The sequence below is a fragment of the Phyllobates terribilis genome, unplaced genomic scaffold, assembly GCF_046119375.1.
Source record: "Phyllobates terribilis strain yellow unplaced genomic scaffold, ASM4611937v1 Scaffold_1__5_contigs__length_1240528914, whole genome shotgun sequence".
NCBI lineage: Eukaryota > Metazoa > Chordata > Amphibia > Anura > Dendrobatidae > Phyllobates > Phyllobates terribilis.
In genome coordinates, this window is record NW_027362761.1 from 241,152,782 (window position 1) to 241,179,476 (window position 26,695).

The following is a 26,695-nucleotide window of genomic DNA, read 5'->3' on the forward strand; positions in this document are numbered from 1 at the left end:
AGCGAGACACTCAAACTGTTTTTTTTTTATGTAAAAAAGGCAAAAGGGTGGATTACACCCAGATTTGAACCGTGGAAGAGGAAAACCACAGTTCTAGTTCTCTGGTCTAAACCAGAATCTTTTAAACAGATATATTTGTGTCTGAACAGTCAGCGAGACACTCAAACTGTTTTTTTTTATGTAAAAAAGGCAAAAAGGTGGATTACACCCAGATTTGAACCGTGGAAGAGGAAAATCACAGTTCTAGTTCTCTGGCCTACACCAGAATCTTTTAAACAGATATATTTGTGTCTGAATATTCAATGAGACGGGTATTTGTACAGTCTGACTGAGGGGAAAAAAAAAAAGAGGAATTAGGTGAAAAAAAAAGGATTTTTCTTGGCCCCTGAGACCTGGGGCTAAGTCTAGCAATTTGAGCAGCGGTAGCACACAGGACTGTAATGCAGTGTTTGTTGGTATAACCACTGCGTCTCCTATACAGCCTGCCTGCCTGATATCTGGGATGGATATTAGTCCTCAGAAGGACTGTTTGTTTGATTTTGCAGGCTTAGAGACCCTACACTACCTATTTTGCAGTATAAATCTCTCCCTAGCTCAGCAGCACTCTCCTTACACTGTCTGATCCGGAGCGACTGTATCCAAGATGGCGGCGCCCAGTTTTAAATACTCGAGGTGACGCTGTGCGGCCAGCCAATCACTGTAATGCCCACAACCAAAATAGCTGCGGCATTACAGTGACTGGCTGGCAATCCCTGCACATTCATTGGCTCTGTAAAGAGCGCCAAACATGCAGCGTGGAGACCCGAGCTCCAGCCCGAGTAACCCGAAAATGCTCGGTGCTCGCCGAACATCCCGAGTAGTGAGATGCTCGGGCGAGTATCGAGCAGTGTCGAGCATGCTCGCTCAACACTAGCTAAAGTTTGTTTAGAGGGAGACCTATTAGAGGAGAGTTGCAGCAGAGAATAAGATTGACCATAAGAGTTTTTGCAGTATCAAAGGTGAGAAAAGGTCGAATTCTGGAGATGTTTTTAAGGTGCAGATGACAGGAGTGAGTGAATGATTTTCCACGTTGAATAAAGGAAAGTTGTATGTTAAATATGACTCCAAGACCGCAGGCGTGTCGAGTGGGAGTTATGGTGGCACCACCTAGGGGAAATTGCAAAGTCAGGTATAGGTAGGTTAGTAGAGGGAGGAAACTGAAGGAGTTCATTTTTGGAAATATTAAGTTCAGACTCTTGTTGAAGAATTATAACACAAAAAATCCTAGCGGCAGAGGTCACAGTCAGACAGTTCATTGGACAACCAACGAGTATGTAACATCCCTGGCGGCGTGCTTGCATGGTGCACCACCTGCCACCATGCAAGACCGCAATCTTACCTGTCAGTCCATGCTGCACTCTTTGCTCCAGTACCTGCTGTGTCTATGTCTCTTGTCTGATTGCTTAGGGCGTCGGCGGAGCTTTCTGCTTGTTTCTTATAGCTACTGTGTGCACAGTCCTAATGCGTCCCCAGCCTATTGCTGTGAGTCACTGGATACTTAAACCCCCTCCACCCAGTAGGAGGTGCCTGAGAAACACTTTCACTCAGTTTGTCTTTTGCAACTGAGTTGCCAGGTCCTGTTCTGTTTCTAGTCTGTTCTGCCACCCTGGGGGCTGAGTACCCAGGGCCGCTACCTGTACCTCTGACTTTTAGTCTGTTTCCGCCACCCTGGGGGCTGAGTACCCAGGACCGCTACCTGTATCTCTGACTTCTAGTCTGTTTCCGCCACGCGGGGGGCTGAGTTCCCAGGTTCGTTCCTGTATCTTGTTCCCGGTTCAGTTCCTGTCTGTGTCCTAGCCCGTTACTTGTTTCTCTCTATGTCCGTACCTTCCCTTTTCCTGCAGTGTCTGAACCTGCACCTAACTCCAACTCATTGTCTTTGTACTTCTGTTTGTGAGTTTTGTGTCCACTCGCTACTTCATTGTAAGTACCTTGTGTGTATCTAGGTTCTGCTTGTCCCCTTTTCCTGCCTCCGTATCTACCTCCTGTGTTCTAACCATCGTCCTATATTTTCCAGTCTGTTCCATGTGAACAGAGCCCTGTCCTGTCTGCCTTCACCTTCTGCTCTGTTCTGCTCTGCTTGCTCACCGCTCCGGCGGTTCCGCTCTTTCCGCTTGTTTACCGCACCTGCGGTTCTGTTCTGCTCTGCTTGTTCACCACTCCGGCGGTTCCGCTCTGCTCCGCTTGTTTACCGCACCTGCGGTTCTTTTCTGCTCTGCTTGTTCACCGCTCTGGCGGTTCCGCTCTGCTCCGCTTGTTTACCGCACCTGCGGTTTTGCTCCGCTCTGCTTGTTCATCGCACCTGCGATTTTGCTCCGCTCTGCTTGTTCACCGCACCTGCGGTTTTGCTCCACTCTGCTTGTTCACCGCACCTGCGGTTTTGCTCCGCTCTGCTTGTTCACCGCACCTGCGGTTTTGCTCCGTTCTGCATGTTCACCGCACCTGCGGTTTTGCTCTGCTCTGCTTGCTCACCGCACCTGCGGTTTTGCTCTGCTCTCCTTGCTCACCGCACCTGCGGTTTTGCTCCACTATGCTTATTTACCGCATCTGCGGTTTCGCTCCACTCTGCTTGTTCACCGCACCTGTGGTTTTGCTCCTCTCTGCTTGTACACCGCTCCTGCGGTTTTGCTCTGCTAGTCCACCGCACCTGCGGCTCTGTTCCTGTATCCCAGTCTGGTCCCTATCCAGCCTGCTTTCATACCTGCCAGTATCTGCCTGTCTGCATTCCAGCCGTGCCTGTCAGCACCCGCCTGTCTGCATACCAGCCGTGCCTGCTAAGTACCCACCTGCGGTCATACCAGCCGTGCCTGCCAGTACCCACCTGTCTGCATACCAGCTAACCTGCCTGTTCCTGCATTCCCCAGTGTGGGTCAACAGCTGTGACCGGGGTCTGACCTGGAGTAGCACCTGGTCCCTCTGCTCGGTTCCTCCCTGGTTCACGGAGTCGACTGAGCCGCCATGTGACCTTGGTCGGACCGGGTTGATACTTAGCTACGCCCCTCCAGGCACTCCTCAGTTCATGGTCCAGTGGGATCACTAATCACGCTCACGCCAGTCAGTCCGGGCACGAGCGTAACAGAGTATAAGCAAGGGAGACACAAACCACATGCGGCAGAGGCAGGAGAATGCTGTCAAAGGTCTGAGACAATTTTCTCAGACCCTCCCAGCTCCCAGGCACTGATACATGGGGTACTCTGTCAAGGAGGGAAAAGTTTTGGAAGATGCTGAAGGACTACCTTGGCGACCATACCAGTTTCCTCCATGATTCTTCTCTGTCTTCTTGCCTTACAACTTTTGGGTATCCAAGCTGGACACATGGCATGAATTGTCTCTCTATGACTTGTAGGTTCTAGCCGCTAGCATTTTGTCAGAGATGGTTTTTAGTGCCGCCGTGGGTATTATAACTTGTAAAACTGATAGGCGCATCTGCCTGTCAACTGAAAATGCTGAAAGGCTGACTCATAAAAATGAACAAGGACTAGATTATGCCAGACTTCTCAACACCACCAGGTGACATCATCAAACATAAACTCAAATCCAGTGGTTATTTTTTTGGTGATCTATTCCCATGCAAACCTTCACACCCAGACATGGGTATACACTTCAGAAATTGTTCTATTTTATGTTGCCCTCCTCCTTCTCATCCTCCATCACCATATCACCAGGGTGACCGTGATGCAACACCCACATAATTTTTTAAGGGTGTTTCTGATTAGAGACGAGAGAATATTTCAATATTCGTTTCGGATTACAATCACCGTTTTTGCAATATTCGCCAATGTAATTGTCAAATATTCGGCAAACATTGCTAGATGCCATTGGATTCAATGGGTGACAAAACCAAACGCATACACAACACCTTCAAACGGGACCAAAATCTGCCAAAACACAACAATTTAGGGCAGTCGCCAAGAAAGTGCCATTAATTGACCCAGAGTACAAGTAGTATAATTATTATTATTTATTATTAAAGCATATTTTATTCCATTGCACTTTACATGTGAAAAGAGGTCACTGACTGGTACAATATCAGAGAGGACCCTGCCCGTGAGGGCGCACAAACAGTCTGTAAGGGATGGGTGAGGATACAATAGGTGAGGATATAGCTGGGCATGCAGCGGTATGGTGGAGCGAGGGTTACTGCAGGTTGTAGGCTTGTCAGAAGAGGTGGGTCTTCAGCTTCCTTTTAAAGGTTTCAACAGTAGGCGAGTGTCTGATATGTTGGGGTACAGAGTTCAAGAGTTAAAGAAGGGATGCACAGGAAAAATCTTGTATGCTATTGTGGGAAAAGGAGATAAGACTGGAGTAGAGAAGGAGATCTTGTGAGGATCGGAGGTTGCATGCAGGTATGTACCAGGAGACTAGGTCACAGATATATGGAGGAGACAGGTTGTGGATGGCTTTGCATGTCATGGTTATGGTTTGATCTGAAGTCTCTGGCCAATGGGGAGCCAGTGAAGGGATCTTATAGATTTCAATCTTATAGATTGCTGGAGCCAGTCCACAGTAAAAAAGCAGCATAGAGTGTCCGGGAACCTTCCTACACATTTTTCTTAGCCAGGGTTGGACGGGCCCACCAGAGAACCGGAGTCTCCTCAGGTGGACCCTGGCTTCTCCATGAGGAGAGTTCAAGATAGCGCAAACTATGCAGCTGCTATGGGGCTCTTGAGCGGGGGAGAAAGGTGGACCCTCAGAATCAAATCCTTTGGTGGGCCCAATGTTCTTCAGTCTGACACTGCTTCTTAGTGAGAATTGTATTTCATCACAGCCATATTCTTTAGCTCGGTGAAAGGACTGGCATAGAGGGAAACCGTATCTACTCCGGCTGTCATTTCTCCGCCACCAGGTTCTGGCCATTGTCACACACGATCATCCCTGGCTGTATGTTCAGCGGTGAGAGACATAAATCAGGCTGCTGTGTTACAGCTTTCAACAACTCTGCAGTGGTGGGTGGTTTGTCACCTAAGGATATCATCTTCAGCACAGCCTGTTGCAGCTTGACCAAGGCAGTACTGTGGTGCTTCCAGCTTGTGTCTGAGGTGGTCATTTCGGAGGCCGAACACGAGGAGGAGGGTCAGGAGCTGAACCATGTGATTACATTGAGGTTACATTGGCGAGTCTGGTTTTAATACTAAAGAAAGATCCTACTGTGTTTTTATTTATTTATTTATTTTTAACATCTCTTCAAATGTGTATTGGAGTTCGTCCTAATTTTTGGTAGCCCTTGAAATTGCTGCATATGCAATAACAGTATAGGAGACACACTCCTTAATAATGGGAAGGACAATTCAAATAGATTCTATATTCTAGAATATTAACTGTCTTATATGAAATTCTTTTATGGGTGAGGTATCACAGTATGGATAGCGTATTACACCGATCCAGCCAAGTATTATTGCCTTATACTGCGTGCCGCTGGTGCTGCCCAAATCAATTCTATGCCCTATCAATAACGCTGTTAGATGCATTTACAATAGGGACTTGTGCTGCTAGGTGGTATTATCATCAGCTACAGATGAATGTTCATTCTAGTCGCATAAAGGTCTTCCACAGTCCATAAGTTTATTTTTTTTTATTTCTTTGGCCTTATATACAAGTCATTACCCTGGAAAGAATGTTTCTTATTTCCATTTTAGCTTGTTTTATGTATGTTTTTTTTTGTCAGTCGCTAAAAGTGGCATAATACTCGGACAACATTTTTCACAGATATGTTATTTGTCAGCAGCCAACTGTGAATGTGTTTGAACCCACAACTGCAATACTTTAAATGGAGTGTAATATTTGACACGCTCACAAAACTTGCTGGATTATTAGGGCAGTCATATGGGATAACGTCTGATGGCCATGGTTTAAGGCAGTCGCCTAATAGTATGGTATTTGTCAGCGACCAAGTGTCAATTGGTTCAACAAAACACAAGTGGCTGACTTTAAATGGAGTGGAATATTTGGCACGCTCCACAAAATTTCTGTATTATTACGGCAGTCATATGGATCATGTGCGTCTGATCATTGAAAAAAGTTCCTCTGCTTCCACAATACAGTAATATGAATATAACTAAAAAAACTGGCTGTACTGTATTCTGCGAACAAGCAAATGGAGCTGTAAAATGGTGTACACTGAAACACTGATACAAACAATAAATAGAGGACAATATTTTCCACGTTCACTACAAATGGCTGAATTTGGAACACAGTTATATGTGATACGTCTGATACCTCGGTTTTAAAAAGCGGGCCTGTAGTTTACTAATATTATTCTTCACAGCTACCTCATGTAAATAGCTTCACCGACACACTGCAACAAAATTTAAATGGGAGCCAGGAATGGCTGATTTTGGAACGCAGTTATATGTGATATGTCTGACGGAGAACCTTGGTTTTAAATAGCGGGCCTGTAGTTGACTAATATTATTCTTCGCAGCGACCTTGTGTGAATAGCTTCACCGACACACTGCAACAAAATGGAAATGGAAGCCAGAAATGGTTGATTTTGGAACGCAATTATTTGTGAAACGTCTGACAGAGAATAGCTTCACCGACACACTGCAACAAAATGGAAATGGAGGCCAATATTTCCCACGTTCAGTTCAAATTTCTGGATTTTATATCGGTAATATGGAAAAGATCTAGCTGTATTCTGCAGTGATAACAAGCAAATAGAGCAGAAAAATGGTATACTCTGGATTGCTTTTTTAGCAAATAATCAGGATTAAGGTAAACAAAAAAAATTAGCCATGGTCCCTGATATCTGGTGCTATATCTACAAGTATTTGTCACAGCAAGATCAGTCAAAAGTTGAACGTGCAATGGATCCTCTTGCACTATATGCACTACAGTCTGCCACATACACTAGCTGCCTGCCTAACCCCTGCTATTACCACTGACTACATGCAGCTGGATTAGTCCTCAGAAGTACTGTTAGTTCAGATGGATATATATATATACATATATATATAAATATATATATGTTGTGGAATACCTATGCTAACTATAAACAAGCAAATCTCTCCCTGACTGTAACATACCTGGCGGCGTCCTTGCATAGTGGTCCATCTCCCACTGTGCAAGAGCGCGCACTTGATCTCCAGTCCAGTCTGCTAGCCTGGCTTCCCTCTATGCTGTCTGCTTGCCTCTGCTTCTGCTGCTTAAGGGTGGCGCCCGATCACTTCCTGTTTCTTGTACCTGCTGCGGGCACACCCGTTGTGCGTCCTCAGCCTATTGCTGTCTGTCACCTGGTATTTAACCCAGCTGCTCCAATGAATCCCTGCCTGAGCATTGTGTTTCATTCAGTGTGCTCTTTCACTCTGAATGTGCCAGGTCCCTTTCTGTGTTTGCTTCCCTGCCTTTCCTGGAGGCTGTATTTCCAGGCCTGTCTGAACACGCTCCTAGCCTGTTCCTCCCGCCTTCTAGGGGCTGCATACCTAGACCCGCTCCTGTAACTTGCTACTGTGTCTGTTCTTGTCTGTTTACTCTTCTAGCCTGTTTCCTGTGTTTCTCTATGTCCGTACCTTTCCTTTTTCTGCAGAGTCTGAACTTGTACCTAACTCCTGCTCGTTGTCACTGTACTTCCGTTTGTGAGTTTGTGGTCCACTCGCTACTTCACTGCAAGTACCCTGTGGGTATCTGGTTCTGCCTTTCCCTTCCTGCCAGTTCCGTGTGTACAGAGCCCTGTCCCCGCTGCTCTGCCTTGCTCACCGCTCCGGCGGTTCTAGCCTGCTCTGCCTTGCTCACCGCTCCAGCGGTTCTAGCCTGCTCTACCTTGCCCACCGCTCCGGCGGTTCTAGCCTGCTCTGCCTTGCTCACCGCTCCGGCGGTTCTAGCCTGCTCTGACTTGCTCACCGCTCCGGCGGTTCTAGCCTGCTCTGCCTTGCTCACCGCTCCGGCGGTTCTAGCCTGCGCTGCCTTTGCTCACCGCTCCGGCGGTTCTGGCCTGCTCCGACCCTTTGCTCACTGCTCCAGCAGTCTTGCTCCGCTCTGACCCTTTGCTCACTGCTCCCGCAGTCTCGCTCCGCTCTGACCCTTTGCTCACTGCTCCGGCAGTCTCGCTCCGCTCTGACCCTTTGCTCACTGCTCCGGCAGTCTCGCTCCGCTCTGACCCTTTGCTCACTGCTCCGGCAGTCTCGCTCCGCTCTGACCCTTTGCTCACTGCTCTGGCAGTCTCGCTCTGCTCTGACTCCTTTGCTCACTGCCCCGGCAGTCTCGCTGTGCTCTGACTCCTTGCTCACTGCTCCAGCAGTCTCGCTCCGCTCTGACCCTTTGCTCACTGCTCCGGCAGTCTCGCTCTGCTCTGACTCCTTTGCTCACTGCCCCGGCAGTCTCGCTGTGCTCTGACTCCTTGCTCACTGCTCCAGCAGTCTCGCTCCGCTCTGACCCTTTGCTCACTGCTCCGGCAGTCTCGCTCCGCTCTGACCCTTTGCTCACTGCTCCGGCAGTCTCGCTCTGCTCTGACTCCTTTGCTCACTGCCCCGGCAGTCTCGCTGTGCTCTGACTCCTTGCTCACTGCTCCAGCAGTCTCGCTCCGCTCTGACCCTTTGCTCACTGCTCCGGCAGTCTCGCTCCGCTCTGACCCTTTGCTCACTGCTCCGGCAGTCTCGCTCTGCTCTGACTCCTTTGCTCACTGCCCCGGCAGTCTCGCTGTGCTCTGACTCCTTGCTCACTGCTCCAGCAGTCTCGCTCCGCTCTGACCCTTTGCTCACTGCTCCGGCAGTCTCGCTCCGCTCTGACCCTTTGCTCACTGCTCCGGCAGTCTCGCTCTGCTCTGACTCCTTTGCTCACTGCCCTGGCAGTCTCGCTCTGCTCTGACTCCTTGCTCACTGCTCCGTCAGTCTCTCTCAGCTCTGACCCTTTGCTCACCGCTCCAGGTGGCCTTGTCCTGCTCTACTCTTGCTCACCGCTCCAGGCGGCCTTGTCCTGCTCTACTCTTGCACACCGCTCCAGGCGGCCTCGTCCTGCTCTACTCTTGCTCACCGCTCCAGACGGCCTTGTCCTGCTCTACTCTTGCACACCGCTCCAGGCGGCCTCGTCCTGCTCTACTCTTGCTCACCGCTCCAGGTGGCCTCGTCCTGCTCTACTCTCGCTCACCGCTCGAGGCGGTCTCGTCTTGCCCTGCTCTCGCTCACCTCTCTGGGCAGCCTCACTCTGCTGTGTTTGTCCGCCACATCTGTGGTTCTGTTCCTGAGTCCCAGTGTGTACTGGGTCCTATCCCGCCTGTGTTCCAACCTGCTAGTGCCTCCCTGTCTGCACTCTAGCCGTGCTTGCCTGTACCCCCCTGCCTGCATACCCGCCTGCCTGCATACCAGTCGTGCCTGCCTATACCCACCAGTCTGTGTGCCAGCCTAACCTGTCTGTTCCTGTATTCCCCTGTGTGGGTCAACAGCCGTGTCCGGGGTCTGTCCTGGAGTAGCACCTGGTCCCTCTGCTCGGTTCTTCCTTGGTGCACTGGTGTCGTATGCCGTCGTGCGACCCTGGTCAGATCGGGTGAATACCTAGTTACGCCCCTCCAGGCATTCACTCTCCGGCACGTTCCAGTGGAATCACACGCACACGCCGCTCAGCCCGGGCGTGTGCATTACACTGACTCAGCAGCAGCTCTCCCTACTCTGCCTGTTTCTGGGGTAGACTGTGACGAGCATAGCTGCACCAGGTCTTATACAGACCTGATGACACTGTGCAGCCAGCCAATCACTGTAATGCCCACAAACAACATGGCTACGGCATTACAGCGCGTGGCAAGCAATACCTGCATGTTCATTGGCGCTCAAAAGAGCGCCAAACATGCATGGCGGGGATCCAAGCTCCCACCCAAGCAACCCAGAAATACTCAAGAAGCGCCGAGCTTGTCAAGCACCGTGATGCTCGGGCGAGTTCCGAGTAGTGGTGAGCACGTTCCTTCACCACTAATAAATATGTGAGATATATAATCCACGCTTTGCGTGTGTACCTTACTGTTCATGTCATTTATTAATAAATGATTACATTTCTGGATAAAAAATGACGTGGGGTGCCCCGTAATTTTATTAACCAGGAGAGGGAAAGCGGACAGCTGGGGTGGATGTTTTTAGCCTGAGAAGGGGGTAATACCCATGGAGCTTCACATGTTACTAATATCAGCCCGCAGCTGAATACTTAGCCTTTACTGGCTATTAAAATGTTAGACCCCAAAAAATTTTTTACATGGGGTCCCCCTATTTTAACACCTAGCAAAGGCTATGCAGATAACTGGGACCGATATTAATAGCCTAGGAAGGGGCCATGAATATTGGCCCCCTCCGAGGCTAGAAACAGCAGCCCTCAGCCACCCGAGAAATGGCGCATCCATAGGATGCGCCAATTCTGGCACTTAGCCTCACTCTGCCCACTGCCCTGTAGCGGTGACAGTGGGGTTGATGTCAGCTTATAATGCCAGCTCACATCAAGTCCAGGTTTGTAATGGAGAGGTGTCAATAAGAAGCCCCCATTACTAACCACATAGTGTAAGTGAAATGTAAAATAAAGAAACCCACACCCAGAATAAAATACTTTATTTGAAATAAAGGCAGACACCTTTTAATGTTCTAAATTAAAACATACTTACCATAATGCAAAAGTTGAAGCCATTGTCACCTGCAATGAAAGTAAAATAACAAAGCAACCTCATCCTTACCTTTCCGACGTGAGGAACATCCATGTGTCCCACGATGTGTTCAGCTTTGCTACATCTGGATGACAGGCTGGATTGTAGCTGGACGTGATCATCCAGCCTGCCATCCTGCATAGACACTTGTGCTCCTCAGTGACTCGCAGTGCCGTCAAGGAGCTGATCTGCGTTAATGCGCAAGCGTGGGAAAATACTCACCGCGCATGCGCTGACCTCATTTGCCGACACTGAGCGTCAATGTATTGCCAGCTGCTGAACAGATAGGTCACATTTTACAATGTGGCCGTTCTATTCATGGGATCATCGTGGGACCCTTGCTATTTGGACTGCGGCGGACAGGTGAGGATGAGGTTGCTTTATTATTTTACCTTTATTACAGGTGAGCATAGGCTTTGGGGATTAGCTGTAAGATGAGTATATGGTGTTTTTTTCTATTTTTTTGCAGGGGCGGAGAACATTGTGGGCAAGGTGTAGGTGAGTATAATTTGTTTTACTTTTATTTGAATATTTTTTAAATTAATTTTAACATTTTTTTTTTACTTTCAGCACCGGAACCGCTAGTGAGAGACTACTGCTCCCATCCAGCGGCGCCTGCGCTCACTGTTTCCTATGGCAGTAGGGCTCCGGCTGATGGTGGTAGTAGTACCATCAGCCCGTGCCTATGACCCGCGGTAAGCTATTTACCTTGGGTCACTGTTACAGCTGTGACACCTGTCAGCATGATGCCACAGCACTCTGACCGCCGTAATGCTATTTCCGCTGATCAGAGCCTGTGTTTCATGTGCTGTCACGCAAATGACAGGGCGGGAAACCAGGTATATTTGGCTCTCCCATTCACATAAATGGGGTCTGTGTTCGGGTTCGGGTACTGTTCTGGTACCCAAACCCAAACTTTTAATAAACTATTCGGTGTTCAGCTTAATTAGCCGAACCCGAACAGTCATGGGTTCCCCCATCACTAGTTATAACCCATCCTAAGAAAAATAAACCACTATAGCTCTATCTACCAAATTTGTTTTTAGTTGTTGTATTTTGCAAGCCATCAAAATATTTTAATCTAACCAATCTGCAAGAGTTTTGACCGATAATTCATTATCTGGTAGCTTTCACATCAAAAATTGACGTCCCAGCTGAGCGAGAGTGATGACATCACTACATTGCACCCTCTGTGCAGAGCTTCAGAACCCACACTACAGAGACCAGAGCAGAAAGGGATCGGGAAGAGGTCAGTAGTTTTTTTATTTTAAATCAATGAGTACATTGTACTCATTGGGGGTATCATGCTGTTTAGGGACTATTATGCTGTTTGGAGGGCTGTATGGGAGCCATTATACTGTTTGGAGGGTTATGTGGGGGCCATTATACTGTTGGAGGACTATATGTGGGCCTTTATATGGTATAGGGGGGCTATGTAGGGGCCACTATGCTGTGTGTGGGGCCATTATACTGTGTAGGGAGATATTATACTGTGTGGGGGCAATTAAAATGTGTGCAGGCCATTATGCTGTGTGAAGTGATTTGTGGGAGCCTTCATAGTGTGTGGAGGGATATGGGAGCCTCATACTGTGTTAGATGCCTGTCCCGAAACTATCATTCTGTGTCTGGAGTATACTGTGGAGGAAATCATGCCTTGGGTATCATAGTATGTTTGGGGGACACTTTTTTGGCATCATACTTTATCGGGGCCATTATACTGTTTTTAAGGCTATTATACAGTATGTATGGAGGGCCATTATACTGTATGCGGGGCTATGTGTAGGCCATCATATTTTGTGGAAGGCTGTGGGGGCCTTATAATATGTGGACAGACTGTGTCGAGGACATCATATTTTATGTAAGGGACTGTGAGTGCAACTATATTATGTTGGGGTCACTGTGGGGGCTTCATACTATGTAGAGGTCACTGAAGAGGTATCATACTTTGCTAGGGTACTGTGGGATTATTATACTGTGCGTATAGAGGGTACTGTGGTGGAATTCACTGTGGGAGTATCATACTGTGTTTGGGGGGCACTTTTGTTGGCACCATATTTTATGGGAACCAGAAAAGGGGTATCTTAGTACGTGGGAACACAAAGCAGCTCCAACAAGAGCACAATTAATTCATAAGGGCTGCAAATTTGAGCAATATGATCTTATGTGAACTCACTGTAATTTCTTATTGCTTTACTTCTTTATTTTTTGGGGGGCCCAATAAGGACTTTTGATATGGGCCCTTGCAATTTCTATGAACACCTCTGTTTGTAGTAGTAGTACCTCATATTGGCTGGCAGTGCTAATTTCAAAACACCATAGATTTATATTGCAAACGTGTCCTGAACCAGGAAACAATTCATCTGATTGACAAATTGTGAGCCACTTTTGGCCATCAGTCATTAGTAATGCCCTAAGGATCAAATAGTCATCTCTAACTGAAATATTTTATTTGCTTCATATTGAACAAAACTTTAACATTCTTAAATATAAAAAACAAATTTATACTGAATAAAAAGACAAACTATATTATTGCAGTGATATTTATTATATGCTAGAAAGCTTTACATTGGTTAATAAGATAAAAACATAAATATATACATACATATATATGCTGTATTTATATTTTTTACAGATCAAGGTGCGCAAAGTGTTTTACAGGAGATATTGTAATGGTACAAAAAGAGCTCAGAGGGCAAAAGTGCTTAATATTAGTCAAATGCTATAAGATAGTTCCCAGTCCAAGTAGCTTAAAGCCAAAAGTTTACATAGTCCATTAATAATAGATGATATGAGGCAATAAGTAATAATGCTATATGGGGCCGGGTGCTTAGGTGCAATATACTGAAAAGCCTCTCACACAGTTCTCATTAATGATGGGGGTGGGGTGGTTTTATAGGGAACATGGTATCTTTTAGTGCTCCATGTCAGCTTACAGTCTATTAGTGATGCACATACTGTTAGATCCAGTGGCGTTACTTGAAGCTCAATGGACCCAATGGAAATGCTCCAACTTGGACCTCAATGATTGCAAATGTTTAATAGTCTTTAATAGTATTGGTCTTTTCATATGGGTCATGAAAAGAGGCTCCAGGATCCAGGTGCTATTTCAACCTCTTCACCTATCGTATTTACGCCCCTGGTTAGATCTAAGAAGCTGACTAGCACCTTCCATGTGTTCTTCACAGAGTACTGTAACACCTTCCTCCACCAGAATCACAAAGCCTAACTGCATCCCGTGAAATGATGAACATGAGGTGTTATTTAATATTTTGGCCAAAATACCCAACTGGCCTCATCTGTTCATCGGTATATTCCACATCTACCACCTCCATAAACTAATGTAGTGTCTGTTTGCTGCTGGGAATCGGTGGATGTATCTGTAGTAATTATGGCCTCTTTCTGTGAACTTAGATGCATTTGATTCCATATTCTGTTACTTAGACAGTTCTTATTTGTGCCTTATTTTTGGACTGTTTAATAATTTAGGAAAATTAAAGAATGAAAACTAAGGAAAGTGCACAAAATCTTTAGCTATCCATTTGACAAAGCAGATTTCTCCTGTTTTCCGACTTTAGAGATGCGAAAGGGAATTCTTTACATAAACTTGGCAATAAGCAGTGAGATGAGTGATACCAAGGTCCATGACATGGAGGAACCTACAGGAAAACATACAGAGCAGTTTTGTTAGTATCCATGGCTATGTAGTATCTGTAGTATCTATGTAGTATCTGCTTACTTCTAAAATGACCAACAAATTCCCAAATTTGTAGAAAGGGCAATAGCTGCAAAAATGTTTACAAAACAATTTTTTTGCAAGAAATACTGACTAAGTCAGTAAGAATGAAATAATAATAATAATAATAATAACTTTATAGGAATACGCTACAGTGTGTTTTTAAAGTTAGTTGTGTAGGTTTTTGTTTTACGTTTCTGAAGAGCAGCAAACTTTAGGTGTGTTTTCTTTTCATTTTATTCTCATAGGCATTTATAAAAAAAAAGTAAAAAACAACATAAAAATATATCTGGAGAAATAATCCAATTTCAAAATAAGTAAAAAAAAATAATGCTTTTAAAAAATAATTTGAAGTAAATCTAATATGGATAAAACAAGCCAGCCAATAACTAAAACCTCTTTTGTCATCGCGTGTAATCCTAATTTAGAAACACACTGGATTATAGAATATGAGAGGAAGAATCTATTGTACAGTTAAAACAGCCTTGGGGATTACATACAGTATGTACTCTTCTCCTCAACTTCTAAGCATTAATGTAAATAATAATAATAAATATATATATATATATGTATATATACATATATATATATATATATATATATTCAGTACAGACCAAAAGTTCAAGAGAATGCCAAGAGTGTGCAAAGCAGTCATCAAAGCAAAAGGTGGCTACTTTGAAGAACCTAGAATATCAGACATATTTTCAGTTGTTTTACACTTTTTTGTTAAGTATATAATTCCACATGTGTTAATTCATAGTTTTGATGCCTTCAGTGTGAATGTACACTTTTCAAAGTCATGAAATTACAGAAAAATCTTTAAATGAGAGGGTGTGTCCAAACTTTTGGTCTGTGATGTACAGTATATATAAACTTTTTTATGTGATTCAGAAATATTAAAGTAATTTATAAATTAACAGATAAGAAAACAGAATTAAAGCTTAAGGTTTCATTATAAATGTATAAAAATCTATAAAGTAAAATTTTATATATGATCCTGAAAAATCACATCAGATATAAATAAAGACTTACAGCTCGTGGCTCCAGAAAGAGGATTGCTGTCTGTAAAAAGGAAATAGAACAAGGTTAATCAAGATACATTCATCACAAACTGATCCAACATTAAACAAAGAAAAAACTAACGGGACAACTGACACAAATGAAGCTAAGCAATAAGAAAACGAAACAAAATAATGTGTCCATACACTGTATATATTGGATATATATAGTTACAGTATGTTTCCACTATTTTGTCATGTCAGGGTGCATGGCCAATTGGAAGTCTCTTATTTCTTATAAATCTCTTATTTATATATATATATATATAGAGAGAGAGAGAAATAAAAGATTTATTATTGGCCCTGGGCCATCACACATTAGTGGGAACATAACTGAGTGCATCTAGACCCAAATGATCAGCAGATAATATCCCTATTTAGGATCGGTTTAAGTCAATCACTGACACTAAAGTCTTTTTCTCTTGGGTGGATTCACAAGTTACCTATTAGAGGTCATTGATAACAGGTAATATTCTGTATGGAGGATAGGTGCTTATAAACCTAAGCTCTGGTTGGCCTAATAAAGTCTAGTCTGATACTGCAATACAATGATTCAGCACACTTTAATGCACCATGGCCCCAATTCAATAAGGTGTTATTGACAGTTCACTAATACACCTAAAAGTATTGCAAAGTTTTTGTGCAACTTGGAAGATGAGTTGAAATTTTGTGACTTTTAGTATTTTCATGTCAGTCCAGGTCATCTTCTTTATAATGGGTGGAAGATGTGCAGGACAGGACATGACTGAGGCAGCATGAGGTAGTGGCTGAGGCACTGATTTCAGCTATGTCTCACTTATTAGGCTGTGTGCATTTATTCCATAGAGTGATTGTTTTATCACCAGTACATTATCACTGCACAGATTAGCTCCCTGGTGCCAAGTTGTCAGACTCCGCCCCCTCCTGTGATAAGCAGCTCACTGTGAATAGACAATGTACATAGAGAGCCTGGTGTGGGCGGATCTAGCGTTCTCAGCTCTGCTGCATTCTACATATAAGACCTGTGAGTCACAATAGTTCCCTTTAAGCCTGACGTGCACACCACCAGGGTTAATGATTCTGACCCATTGTTCCAGCACATATTATAGCAGTAAAATCTGGAGATTTTACTTACCAGCAATTAGCTCCACGCTTAAAGTTGCCACATTATCTGGTGTTGATGATTTACCACTTTTTTGATTGCAGTTCTGCGCAATGTAGAAAAGAACATTGTTTAATTGAGAATTTTTGAAAAGAGGAATGTAAGGGATCAATCACATGTTGTTGTACAGTCACAACTGATTTTTACTGAAGCAGTAAACTAAGGCCACGTGCACACAATGAGCATTTAGTGAGGTTTGGACCTCAGTATTTGTAAGCCAAAACCAGGATTATGTAAAAAATACAGAAGTGGTGACGAGTTTCTATTATACTTTTCCTCTGATTGTTCCACTCCTGGTTTTGCTTTACAAATACTGATGTAATACTGACCAAATACTGACCGTGTGCACGTGACCTATCAGTAATATAGGAGACATTTAGAGTTATCTATGAAATAACAGCACTCCTCTATTCTTTTATCTCTTACTTTTGGCTTTACTGTATCAGAGCTTAGGATTCAGGAATAATGGATGAAACGTTCTTACCACTATGCAGGTCGAGTTGCAGATCGTGACATCGGCGTACAGCTGTACATAGTCATTATTACTGATCTTGAAGACTTTCATTGCGAATCTTGCTTCAGTGCCATTACCATTATTAAGGACAGAAATGAGGCCAACACCATATTGAGGGTCCGGGCACCTAAACATAATGGAAGTAGATGTAAGAATCACAGAGTCCCTACTCATACTGGCGTCACTCATGTTTGTTGAGTGCTGCTCATTAGCCCTGTACAATGGCCTCTGTGTCAGTGTAGGGTTATATTATTGGGAGTTAAGTATCTTTAAGTGATGGAAGAGATTATTTTTTATTTTATGATGAAGATGCTATATCACAATGCAAAAATATTATGCTCCCATATTAAAGGGAATCTGTCACCAGGTTTTTCTACCCCATCTGAGAGCCAGATTATGTAAGGGCAGAGACCTTGATGTTCCACTTACTTTATTGGTTGTTGCAGTTTTGATTGATTTCTCTGAAGCAGATCTAACAGTTCTCTGAATGCTGAGCTCTGTATAACCCCACCCCACCACTGACTGACAGCTTTCTGTGTACACTGCATAGGCAGAAAGCTGCCAATCAGTGATGACGGCATGGCTGGACAGCAGGTTTATTTGTCATCTTATAATAATCTCCTGCTGATAAAACTGTGGTTTTATAAAAACTATACTAAGTAGTCCAGTAAGTGACATATTAGGATATCTGTCCCTACATTATGCTGCTCTCAGATTAGGAAGCAAAAACCTGGTGACCGATTCCCTTTAAGTAATGTGGACTGAAGTAAACCCCCCGTTATGTTGTCTCATTTTCTGGATCCATGCGAAATCTAAGTTTCTGTTATGTGAGCAAAATGTAATGGGAAATCTAAACATAAACATCAGTAAAAATACATATACAACAGTCCCTGTGCCATTAATGTCTTCAGTAAGTGCTATATATATGTATATATAGGCCCCACATGGGCGTGATAATATGCAAAGAGGGACAACTATTCTGGTGAAACTAATGCCCCATCGACTAATCAAAGGACTCATTTTCATAAGAAAAAGGGAGCTTATAGATACTTTTTTTCAACATGTGTTTTGGTGACTAACAGTATAAAGGGCTGGTTAGGCAGGGAATTTAGCAATAAATACAGAAAGACTGGTGGGTTGGAGGACATGGGGGACCTGCCATGTTCCCTTTAATCTTAACTTTTTATTTCTACATTATAGCAGTGAGAATGACTGAGAAGTTTTTGTGCCTCATCTTAAAGACAAGCAGAGCTTAGAAAGCACGGGAAGCTTACCCATCTGATCCACTTGTTAGACTATATACCGGCCCAGTTGTAGGATCAACCCCACCTGGGGTGGCGTATAGTCTTATCACTTTAATGTTAAATTGGTTTGCGTCCAATTCTGGCATCACTACTCGAATATAAACCGTTTGTTCCACGGTTAGCGATGTGTCGGCTGTAACTTGTTGGGTAAATTGATCATCTGTATATACTGTCATAATTACATTCATTGTTCCTGTTACTCCTGGCACTGCGATGTCTGTGCTCCTGAGAAATACACAAAACACATTAGTAGTATGGCATTTATTCATGGCCGAGCACTAACCAGCTATATCTGATAGTAGACTATGAGACATTTTACTTATGACCAAGCACTAACCAGCTATATCTGATAGTAGACTATGAGACATTTTACTTATGACCAAGCACTGACCAGCTATATCTGATAGTAGACTATGAGACATTTTACTTATGACCAAGCACTGACCAGCTATATCTGATAGTAGACTATGAGACATTTTACTTATGGCCAAGCACTAACCAGCTATATCTGATAGTAGACTATGAGACATTTTACTTATGACCAAGCACTGACCAGCTATATCTGATAGTAGACTATGAGACATTTTACTTATGACCAAGCACTGACCAGCTATATCTGATAGTAGACTATGAGACATTTTACTTATGGCCAAGCACTAACCAGCTATATCTGATAGTAGACTATGAGACATTTTACTTATGGCCAAGCACTGATCAGCTATATCTGATAGTAGACTATGAGACATTTTACTTATGGCCAAGCACTAACCAGCTATATCTGATAGTAGACTATGAGACATTTTACTTATGACCAAGCACTGACCAGCTATATCTGATAGTAGACTATGAGACATTTTACTTATGACCAAGCACTGACCAGCTATATCTGATAGTAGACTATGAGACATTTCACTTATGGCCAAGCTCTAACCAGCTATATCTAATAGTAGACTATGAGACATTTCACTTATGGCCGAGCACTAACCAGCTATATCTGATAGTAGACTAGGAGACATTTTACTTATGGCCAAGCACTAACCAGCTATATCTGATAGTAGACTATGAGACATTTTACTTATGACCAAGCACTAACCAGCTATATCTGATAGTAGACTATGAGACATTTCACTTATGGCCGAGCACTAACCAGCTATATCTGATAGTAGACTATGAGACATTTTACTTATGGCCAAGCACTAACCAGCTATATCTGATAGTAGACTATGAGACATTTTACTTATGGCCAAGCACTAACCAGCTATATCTGATAGTAGACTATGAGACATTTTACTTATGGCCAAGCACTAACCAGCTATATCTGATAGCAGACTATGAGACATTTTACTTATGGCCAAGCACTAACCAGCTATATCTGATAGTAGACTATGAGACATTTTACTTATGGCCAAGCACTAACCAGCTATATCTGATAGTAGACTATGAGACATTTTACTTACGGACAAGCACTGACCAGCTATATCTGATATTAGACTATGAGACATTTTACTTATGGCCAAGCACTGACCAGCTATATCTGATATTAGACTATGAGACATTTTACTTATGACCAAGCACTAACCAGCTATATCTGATAGTAGACTATGAGACATTTCACTTATGGCCAAGCTCTAACCAGCTATATCTAATAGTAGACTATGAGACATTTCACTTATGGCCGAGCACTAACCAGCTATATCTGATAGTAGACTATGAGACATTTTACTTATGGCCAAGCACTAACCAGCTATATCTGATAGTAGACTATGAGACATTTTACTTATGGCCAAGCACTAACCAGCTGTATCTGATAGTAGACTATGAGACATTTTACTTATGGCCAAGCACTAACCAGCTATATCTGATAGTAGACTATGAGACATTTTACTTATGGCCAAGCACTAACCAGCTATATCTGATAGTAGACTATGAGACATTTTACTTATGACCAAGCACTGACCAGCTATATCTGATAGTAGACTATGAGACATTTTACTTATGGCCAAGCACTAACCAGCTATATCTGATAGCAGACTATGAGACATTTTACTTATGGCCAAGCACTAACCAGCTATATCTGATAGTAGACTATGAGACATTTTACTTATGGCCAAGCACTAACCAGCTATATCTGATAGTAGACTATGAGACATTTTACTTACGGACAAGCACTGACCAGCTATATCTGATATTAGACTATGAGACATTTTACTTATGGCCAAGCACTAACCAGCTATATCTGATAGTAGACTATGAGACATTTTACTTATGGCCAAGCACTAACCAGCTATATCTGATAGTAGACTATGAGACATTTTACTTACGGACAAGCACTGACCAGCTATATCTGATATTAGACTATGAGACATTTTACTTATGGCCAAGCACTAACCAGCTATATCCGATAGTAGACTATGAGACATTTTACTTATGACCAAGCACTGACCAGCTATATCTGATAGTAGACTATGTGACATTTTACTTATGACAAAGCACTAACCACCTATATCTGATAGTAGACTATGAGACATTTTACTTATGGGCAAGCACTGACCAGCTATATCTGATAGTAGACTATGAGACATTTTACTTATGGCCAAGCACTGACCAGCTATATCTGATAGTAGACTATGAGACATTTTACTTATGATCAAGCACTAACCAGCTATATCTGATAGTGGACTATGAGACATTTTACTTTTGGCCAAGCACTAACCAGCTATATCTGATAGTAGACTATGAGACATTTTACTTATGATCAAGCACTAACCAGCTATATCTGATAGTGGACTATGAGACATTTTACTTTTGGCCAAGCACTAACCAGCTATATCTGATAGTAGACTATGGGACATTTTACTTATGGCCAAGCACTGACCAGCTATATCTGATAGTAGACTATGAGACATTTTAAGAAGGAAGGAACTTACCCTGATACTGGTTTTAAAGTAATGTTGAGGGAAACAGGATAAGTTAGGGGGTAGATGCAGGTGAGGTTGGCAGTGGCGTTATTCCTAGTGATGACCGCTTGCTGCTCAGCATAAATATGCAGGATATTGGAATAAATGGCGTGAGTTGCATTTACCTGAGAAGAAACGAATAATGGCTGTGTCATACATTTTATCTGGGGTGATGGAGAAATATTGGAATAGCGTTTCCTCATTACTATTGGCCTTCATGTGAAATTATAATTACAATATAAAACGTATCTGCAACATTACAAGTGTAAATAGGAACAAAGAAAATGTCAGTTCATCTTCCATACAGTATGTGTAATGTATCCGCAGGAACTCTCCCTACAGTACGGGCACATAGTGGTGTCACTGTACACCGGACTCGGGCACATTTATAATGCCAAACAATTTAGGAGGTTACTTATAAAATCCTTCAGAATGACCTGCATTAGCTGCGGACACAGACAAGAAGGGAGCCGATAAAATGTAAGGTTAACCCCTTCACCCGATTTTACGTTTTTTTGTTTGTTGTTTTTTCCTCCCCTTCTTACAAAAGCCATAACGACTTTATTTTTCCGTCCACATAGCATTATGAAGGCTTGTTTTTCACTGGAGGAGTTGTACCTTTGACACCATTCATTTTATTATGTAATGCACTGGAAGCAAGAAATAAATTCCAAGTGCGTTGAAAAAGTGACCTGGCAATATGATTCTCCAGCTCAGTTCGATTACGTAGATAACAAACATATGTTTTTTTTATTATTATTTAAGTGATGAAAAAAAAATTGGAAATTTTGTAGGGAAAAAAAAACTTTGCTTGTGTCGCCGTTTTCCTCAACCAGTAACGCTTTACATTTTTGGGATATAATGCTGTGTGATGGCTCATTTTTTGCACCCTTAGCTGCCGTTTTTAACAATACCATTTTAGGGCAGAAATGTTATTTTGATCACCTCATTGTATTTTATTGCAATTTTGTGGCGGCTAATTAAACGTAATTCTGCAATTTTTATCACTTTTCTCATTACATCATCTACTGATCAGATTCATTAATTTTATATTTAGATAGATCAGACTTTTACGAAAGCAGCGATGCCAAATATGTGATTATTTAATTTTTAATGCGGCAAAAAAGGGGGTGATTTGAATGTTTGTTGTTTTTTTTATTTTTTCCATATTTTTAGAAACATTTTTTTATTTTTTACTGTATATAATAGTCCTTTTAGTGGACTTAAAGCTGCGATCATCCGATTGCTTGTGCTATACATAGCAGTGCGTCAGCTAAAATCCCGATCTCCTATAAACTCCAGCTACAGACTGGCTTTCCCAGGAGAATCGCCATGACAAGCACGGAGGTCTCCAGTAGACCATTAGCTGTCATGGTAACCCATCAGCGCCCTGCAATCACGTCATAGGTGAGCTGATGGACATGTGGAATCACGAACCCCCGACGTGTGTTAACTGTTGCACTCAGAGATTGACAGCTGCATTTAACAGGTTAACAGCCAGTGGTAGAGCTCCACTCCACCTGCGGCTATTAAAAGCACAAGATGGCCGATTAAATCAGCCATTAAGTGATGGGAAAGATGCTGGCTCAGAGTATGAGCCCACATCAAAGGCAGGGGCATGATATTTGACTTACATGAACGTCATATGTCGTGAAGGGGTTAATTGGTGTAAATAATGCAAGAAGGCTCCAAAAATATTTTTGAATATCAATAGAAGACAACTGTGCAGACAAGGAACCTGAGTCCTCTGCTTACAGGTAAGCTCAGCAGCAGTACTCAATGTCAAGCAGTAGCTGCAGAAGCAGTATATAAAAAGAGGACAAAAGCCTATTTACAAATGAAATATTACATCTCAAAAACACCATTTTGAGTTCCCTATTACAAAAAATATATACTTGTATAAAAGAGCAGAAGAAGGTTAAAAGGCGGGCAGCTACATCATGAATTAGATTTGCATTCTCTCCAATAATGAGATGTAATAAATATTGGGTTTCCTAAACTCAAAAAAATAAGTGGTGATCTTATACAGTATATACAAAATCACACAGATATGTGTAGGTAATACAGAGAACGCAAACATCATTACAGAACTGTACAGTGGACTAAGAATCATTGATGATGTGATGAAGAAAGGCAAATCAGACATCAATATATAACAAAGCAGCATTACAGTTACAGCAGTCACATTATGGAATTCTGTACCACAAATCAGTAATTAAAGATACAATGTCAACATTGATAACAAGGCAACTTATCTATTGAAAAATGGCATTGAGGGTCCTACTTGAGCTTGGTAGACATGCGCCTGTTTTCATCATACATTGAAGCATGTTTTTCTTGTACTCACTGTTAAACTGTTGCCGCACTTTGCGGAGCTCATTGGATTAAGGAAGCCGACTTGAAACTCTCCGTCTACCGAGTATTCTTTACTTGCACAGTCGGGATCAGTGTTATTAAGCAGTGCCAAGTTAGAGATGTTGAACAGGCTCGCTTCCAGTTGGCATTTTGAAATGTAAATGGTCATCACTCCATTTGAGCAGTTAATAGTTGGAGTTGGTGGTGTCACTAAATGGGGAAACAACGGATAAACTTGTTTTACACACAGAAATGCACACAGAAAACCATTCGGAGTCAAATACAAGCGGGTTCATTAACAATTTACAAGTGTATTATAAGATTACTTGTATTATAACCATCTTATCGCTGGAATTCACCAATTATAACGAATTATAATGAATAATTAGATAATCCTCCGCCATGTGTAGGAGGTGGCATCAATGTTACATGGAGCTAAAAGGACTCCATGTGGGGCTCCATGGCCTTCTGTGGGGGCTGCAGAGATCTTCTTTCTTTGGAAGCAATGCTGCTGCAATGTAACAATTGCTGAGAACGCTCACGCTCTGTATTCCTTACCTGAAGAATTGTAGTTACTGAGGTCACAGGTACAATTGGCCGGTGGATCACAAGATTCGGTTACTGCATGCACTACATGAAGAGAAAATAATAATGTGGTAAGACATGTTACACTTATACAATCCCCGCTAACACTTTGTGAAATTAATAAATCTTTAAATAAAATTTCCTTGATTTTATACAATATATGAATTTTTTTTTACCTGATAAAAAACCGCACAGCGCCAGAAGTAATCCTAGTAAAATCTTCATTGTGCCTACAAGACAAAGGGAAACAGTTAATCATTAAGATTTGTTTTTAGCCCTTTGACAAATTGATTTAATTTCCCACTAAGTGTTAAAATAAGATGTGTCCTTCCTTTTTATTATCTTCACACAAGAAATCCTCCAAAGAGTGGTGTCAGATGGTCAGGTTTGGATAAAAGAGGTAAAGGAAGGAGGGATACGGCTGATGAATTCATCCTAGAAATCGTGCCCATACTGTACCGCGTCTAGAATATTACATGGGGAAATAAAATGTTTTTCTATAAGATGTGAATATGAGCTGCTTCATGTCCTGCCTCGCTCCTCCCGGCAGCTCCATCACACAGTGCTAGGCCTCTATACAGATTCATGCATGAAGGATTTTTTTCAGTAACATTAGGGGTTTGTTTTTCTTACAGCCACTGTGGATATTGAGGATATGATTTTGTAAATCTAAATCTATAAAATATTTTGATGTTTTCCATTAACTTTAACAGTTATGTCGCTGGTTCTGTCTCAATTCCATTGAAGATATTTAGGAAACCATGTTAAGAATATAAGAGATTTGGATTTTCTCAAGTTACAGGTAAGTGGCTATCTGTAAAGGCCCATTCACATAAGCGTATACATCGGACGAGTGCTATGCAATAAAACATCGCATAGAACTCAGAGCAATGTTATTCCATGGGGCTTTATTTTTCTCATATCAGTTCGGTGTCAGAAAAAAATCACAGCATGCTGGGAATTACTGCACAAACCGGATGCCATTCACTCATTCAAGTCTTTGGGTGCGTGGAAATCATCGGACTGCACTTAGCTGATATTTGAGTGAAGTCCGACTTCCGCTGACTCACAGAATGGAGAAGATGGAGATCTCTTGGTCTCCCACTTCTATTCACCTGAGCCATGATTCAAGAGAAACAGAACACACTAAGCTGACACTCGGATCAAATTCTGATCAGAGTTTGACCCGAGTGTCACATAATCGTTCTGCTTCCCTCGCATGACCCCGTGTGACCCCGGCCTTATTATCATTCCTGGAATTATGTGCAAACGTCATTGTTAAGGCCAATGATTGGCTGCAGTAGTAACTTAAATGGATGAGACATCATCAGTGCAGGATTGGAGGTGCCCACTGAGTGACAGCACCGGAGCCGCTGCGAATCCGGCAGGTAATTAATGGTTACATGATTATTTAATAACATCCTGTACTCTTGGGCAGATTTCTTAAAATTTGAGCAAACCACCTTTATAATGTACATTTACAAACTATTAGAATATGTATTGTGAGTATTACGGTTAACGAAAGAGCCTGACATTTTAGTACAATGCTATTTTATTCATTTTGAACCCTTTTCAAAAAAACAAACTAAATTTTATACAAATGAAAAGACATTAATCAAAGAAATATAAAGTTACAAATAGAAGAAATATTGCAGAATATCTTTCGTTATTACTTTGTTGCTACATTTATGTATTTGGTGTTTACAAACACGAAAATGCAAAGTGATATCTCAGCATATAAATATTACTGTGAATTATAATACATATATTTTATATGAATTTATCAAGAATATATCTAGAAAAATCTATATCAAAAATGATCTAAAAGCATCATTGAATTAAACATGTAATAATAATAATATTAATAATAATAATAATAATAATAATAATAATAATAAAAAGTTATAATTCACATTAGTTTCTGATACTCTCTGCTCTAGATTACTTAGTAGTCTGGATAAGCATGGAGAAGCTTGGTGGTTTACCTTGATGAGAAGATCAGGTGAAGCTTGTAGATGTTTAGGACTGGTTGGAGCTGCTTATATACTGCTTGTTCTTGTGCCGCTGGTCCAGCCAGAGGATGTACGGTGACAGGGTGTGTATGTGGTGACACAAGTGTCCACGACAGTGCCCAACCCTGATACTAAAAATTCAGCTATTTTAGCCTAAAGTGATTTATTTCTGCAATATCAAGCAAAACTAAAGTTCAGTTTGCTTGTCCATGGCAACAATTGACAAACATGCTAATGTATGTCGTCATGATCATTATGAAGACATAGATTACCTCCCATAAGCATCATGTAGATCTACATACTTGAGATGTCAATAAAGAAAATAATGCTCACATGAAATAGAGCTAGGAGAGCTCTGAGATTTGCTAATTTAGGGTACTCATAA

The 26,695-nt window shown here is 42.3% G+C and overlaps 1 protein-coding gene across 1 annotated transcript in view; it reads right to left on the reverse strand.

The window, feature by feature from the left end:
* Nucleotides 1-24,523, reverse strand: part of LOC141231025 (uncharacterized) — a 71,802-nt gene extending 47,279 nt beyond the window's left edge. Inside the window, exons 1-8 of the mRNA XM_073667723.1 lie at nucleotides 24,475-24,523; nucleotides 24,272-24,343; nucleotides 23,706-23,923; nucleotides 21,329-21,483; nucleotides 18,372-18,626; nucleotides 17,068-17,224; nucleotides 16,557-16,629; nucleotides 15,417-15,446 (exon numbers count right to left, since the gene is read on the reverse strand). Coding sequence (XP_073523824.1) covers nucleotides 15,417-15,446; nucleotides 16,557-16,629; nucleotides 17,068-17,224; nucleotides 18,372-18,626; nucleotides 21,329-21,483; nucleotides 23,706-23,923; nucleotides 24,272-24,343; nucleotides 24,475-24,523 — 1,009 coding nt within the window. The remainder of the gene's footprint in view (nucleotides 1-15,416; nucleotides 15,447-16,556; nucleotides 16,630-17,067; nucleotides 17,225-18,371; nucleotides 18,627-21,328; nucleotides 21,484-23,705; nucleotides 23,924-24,271; nucleotides 24,344-24,474) is intronic.
* Nucleotides 24,524-26,695: the final 2,172 nt, after the last annotated feature.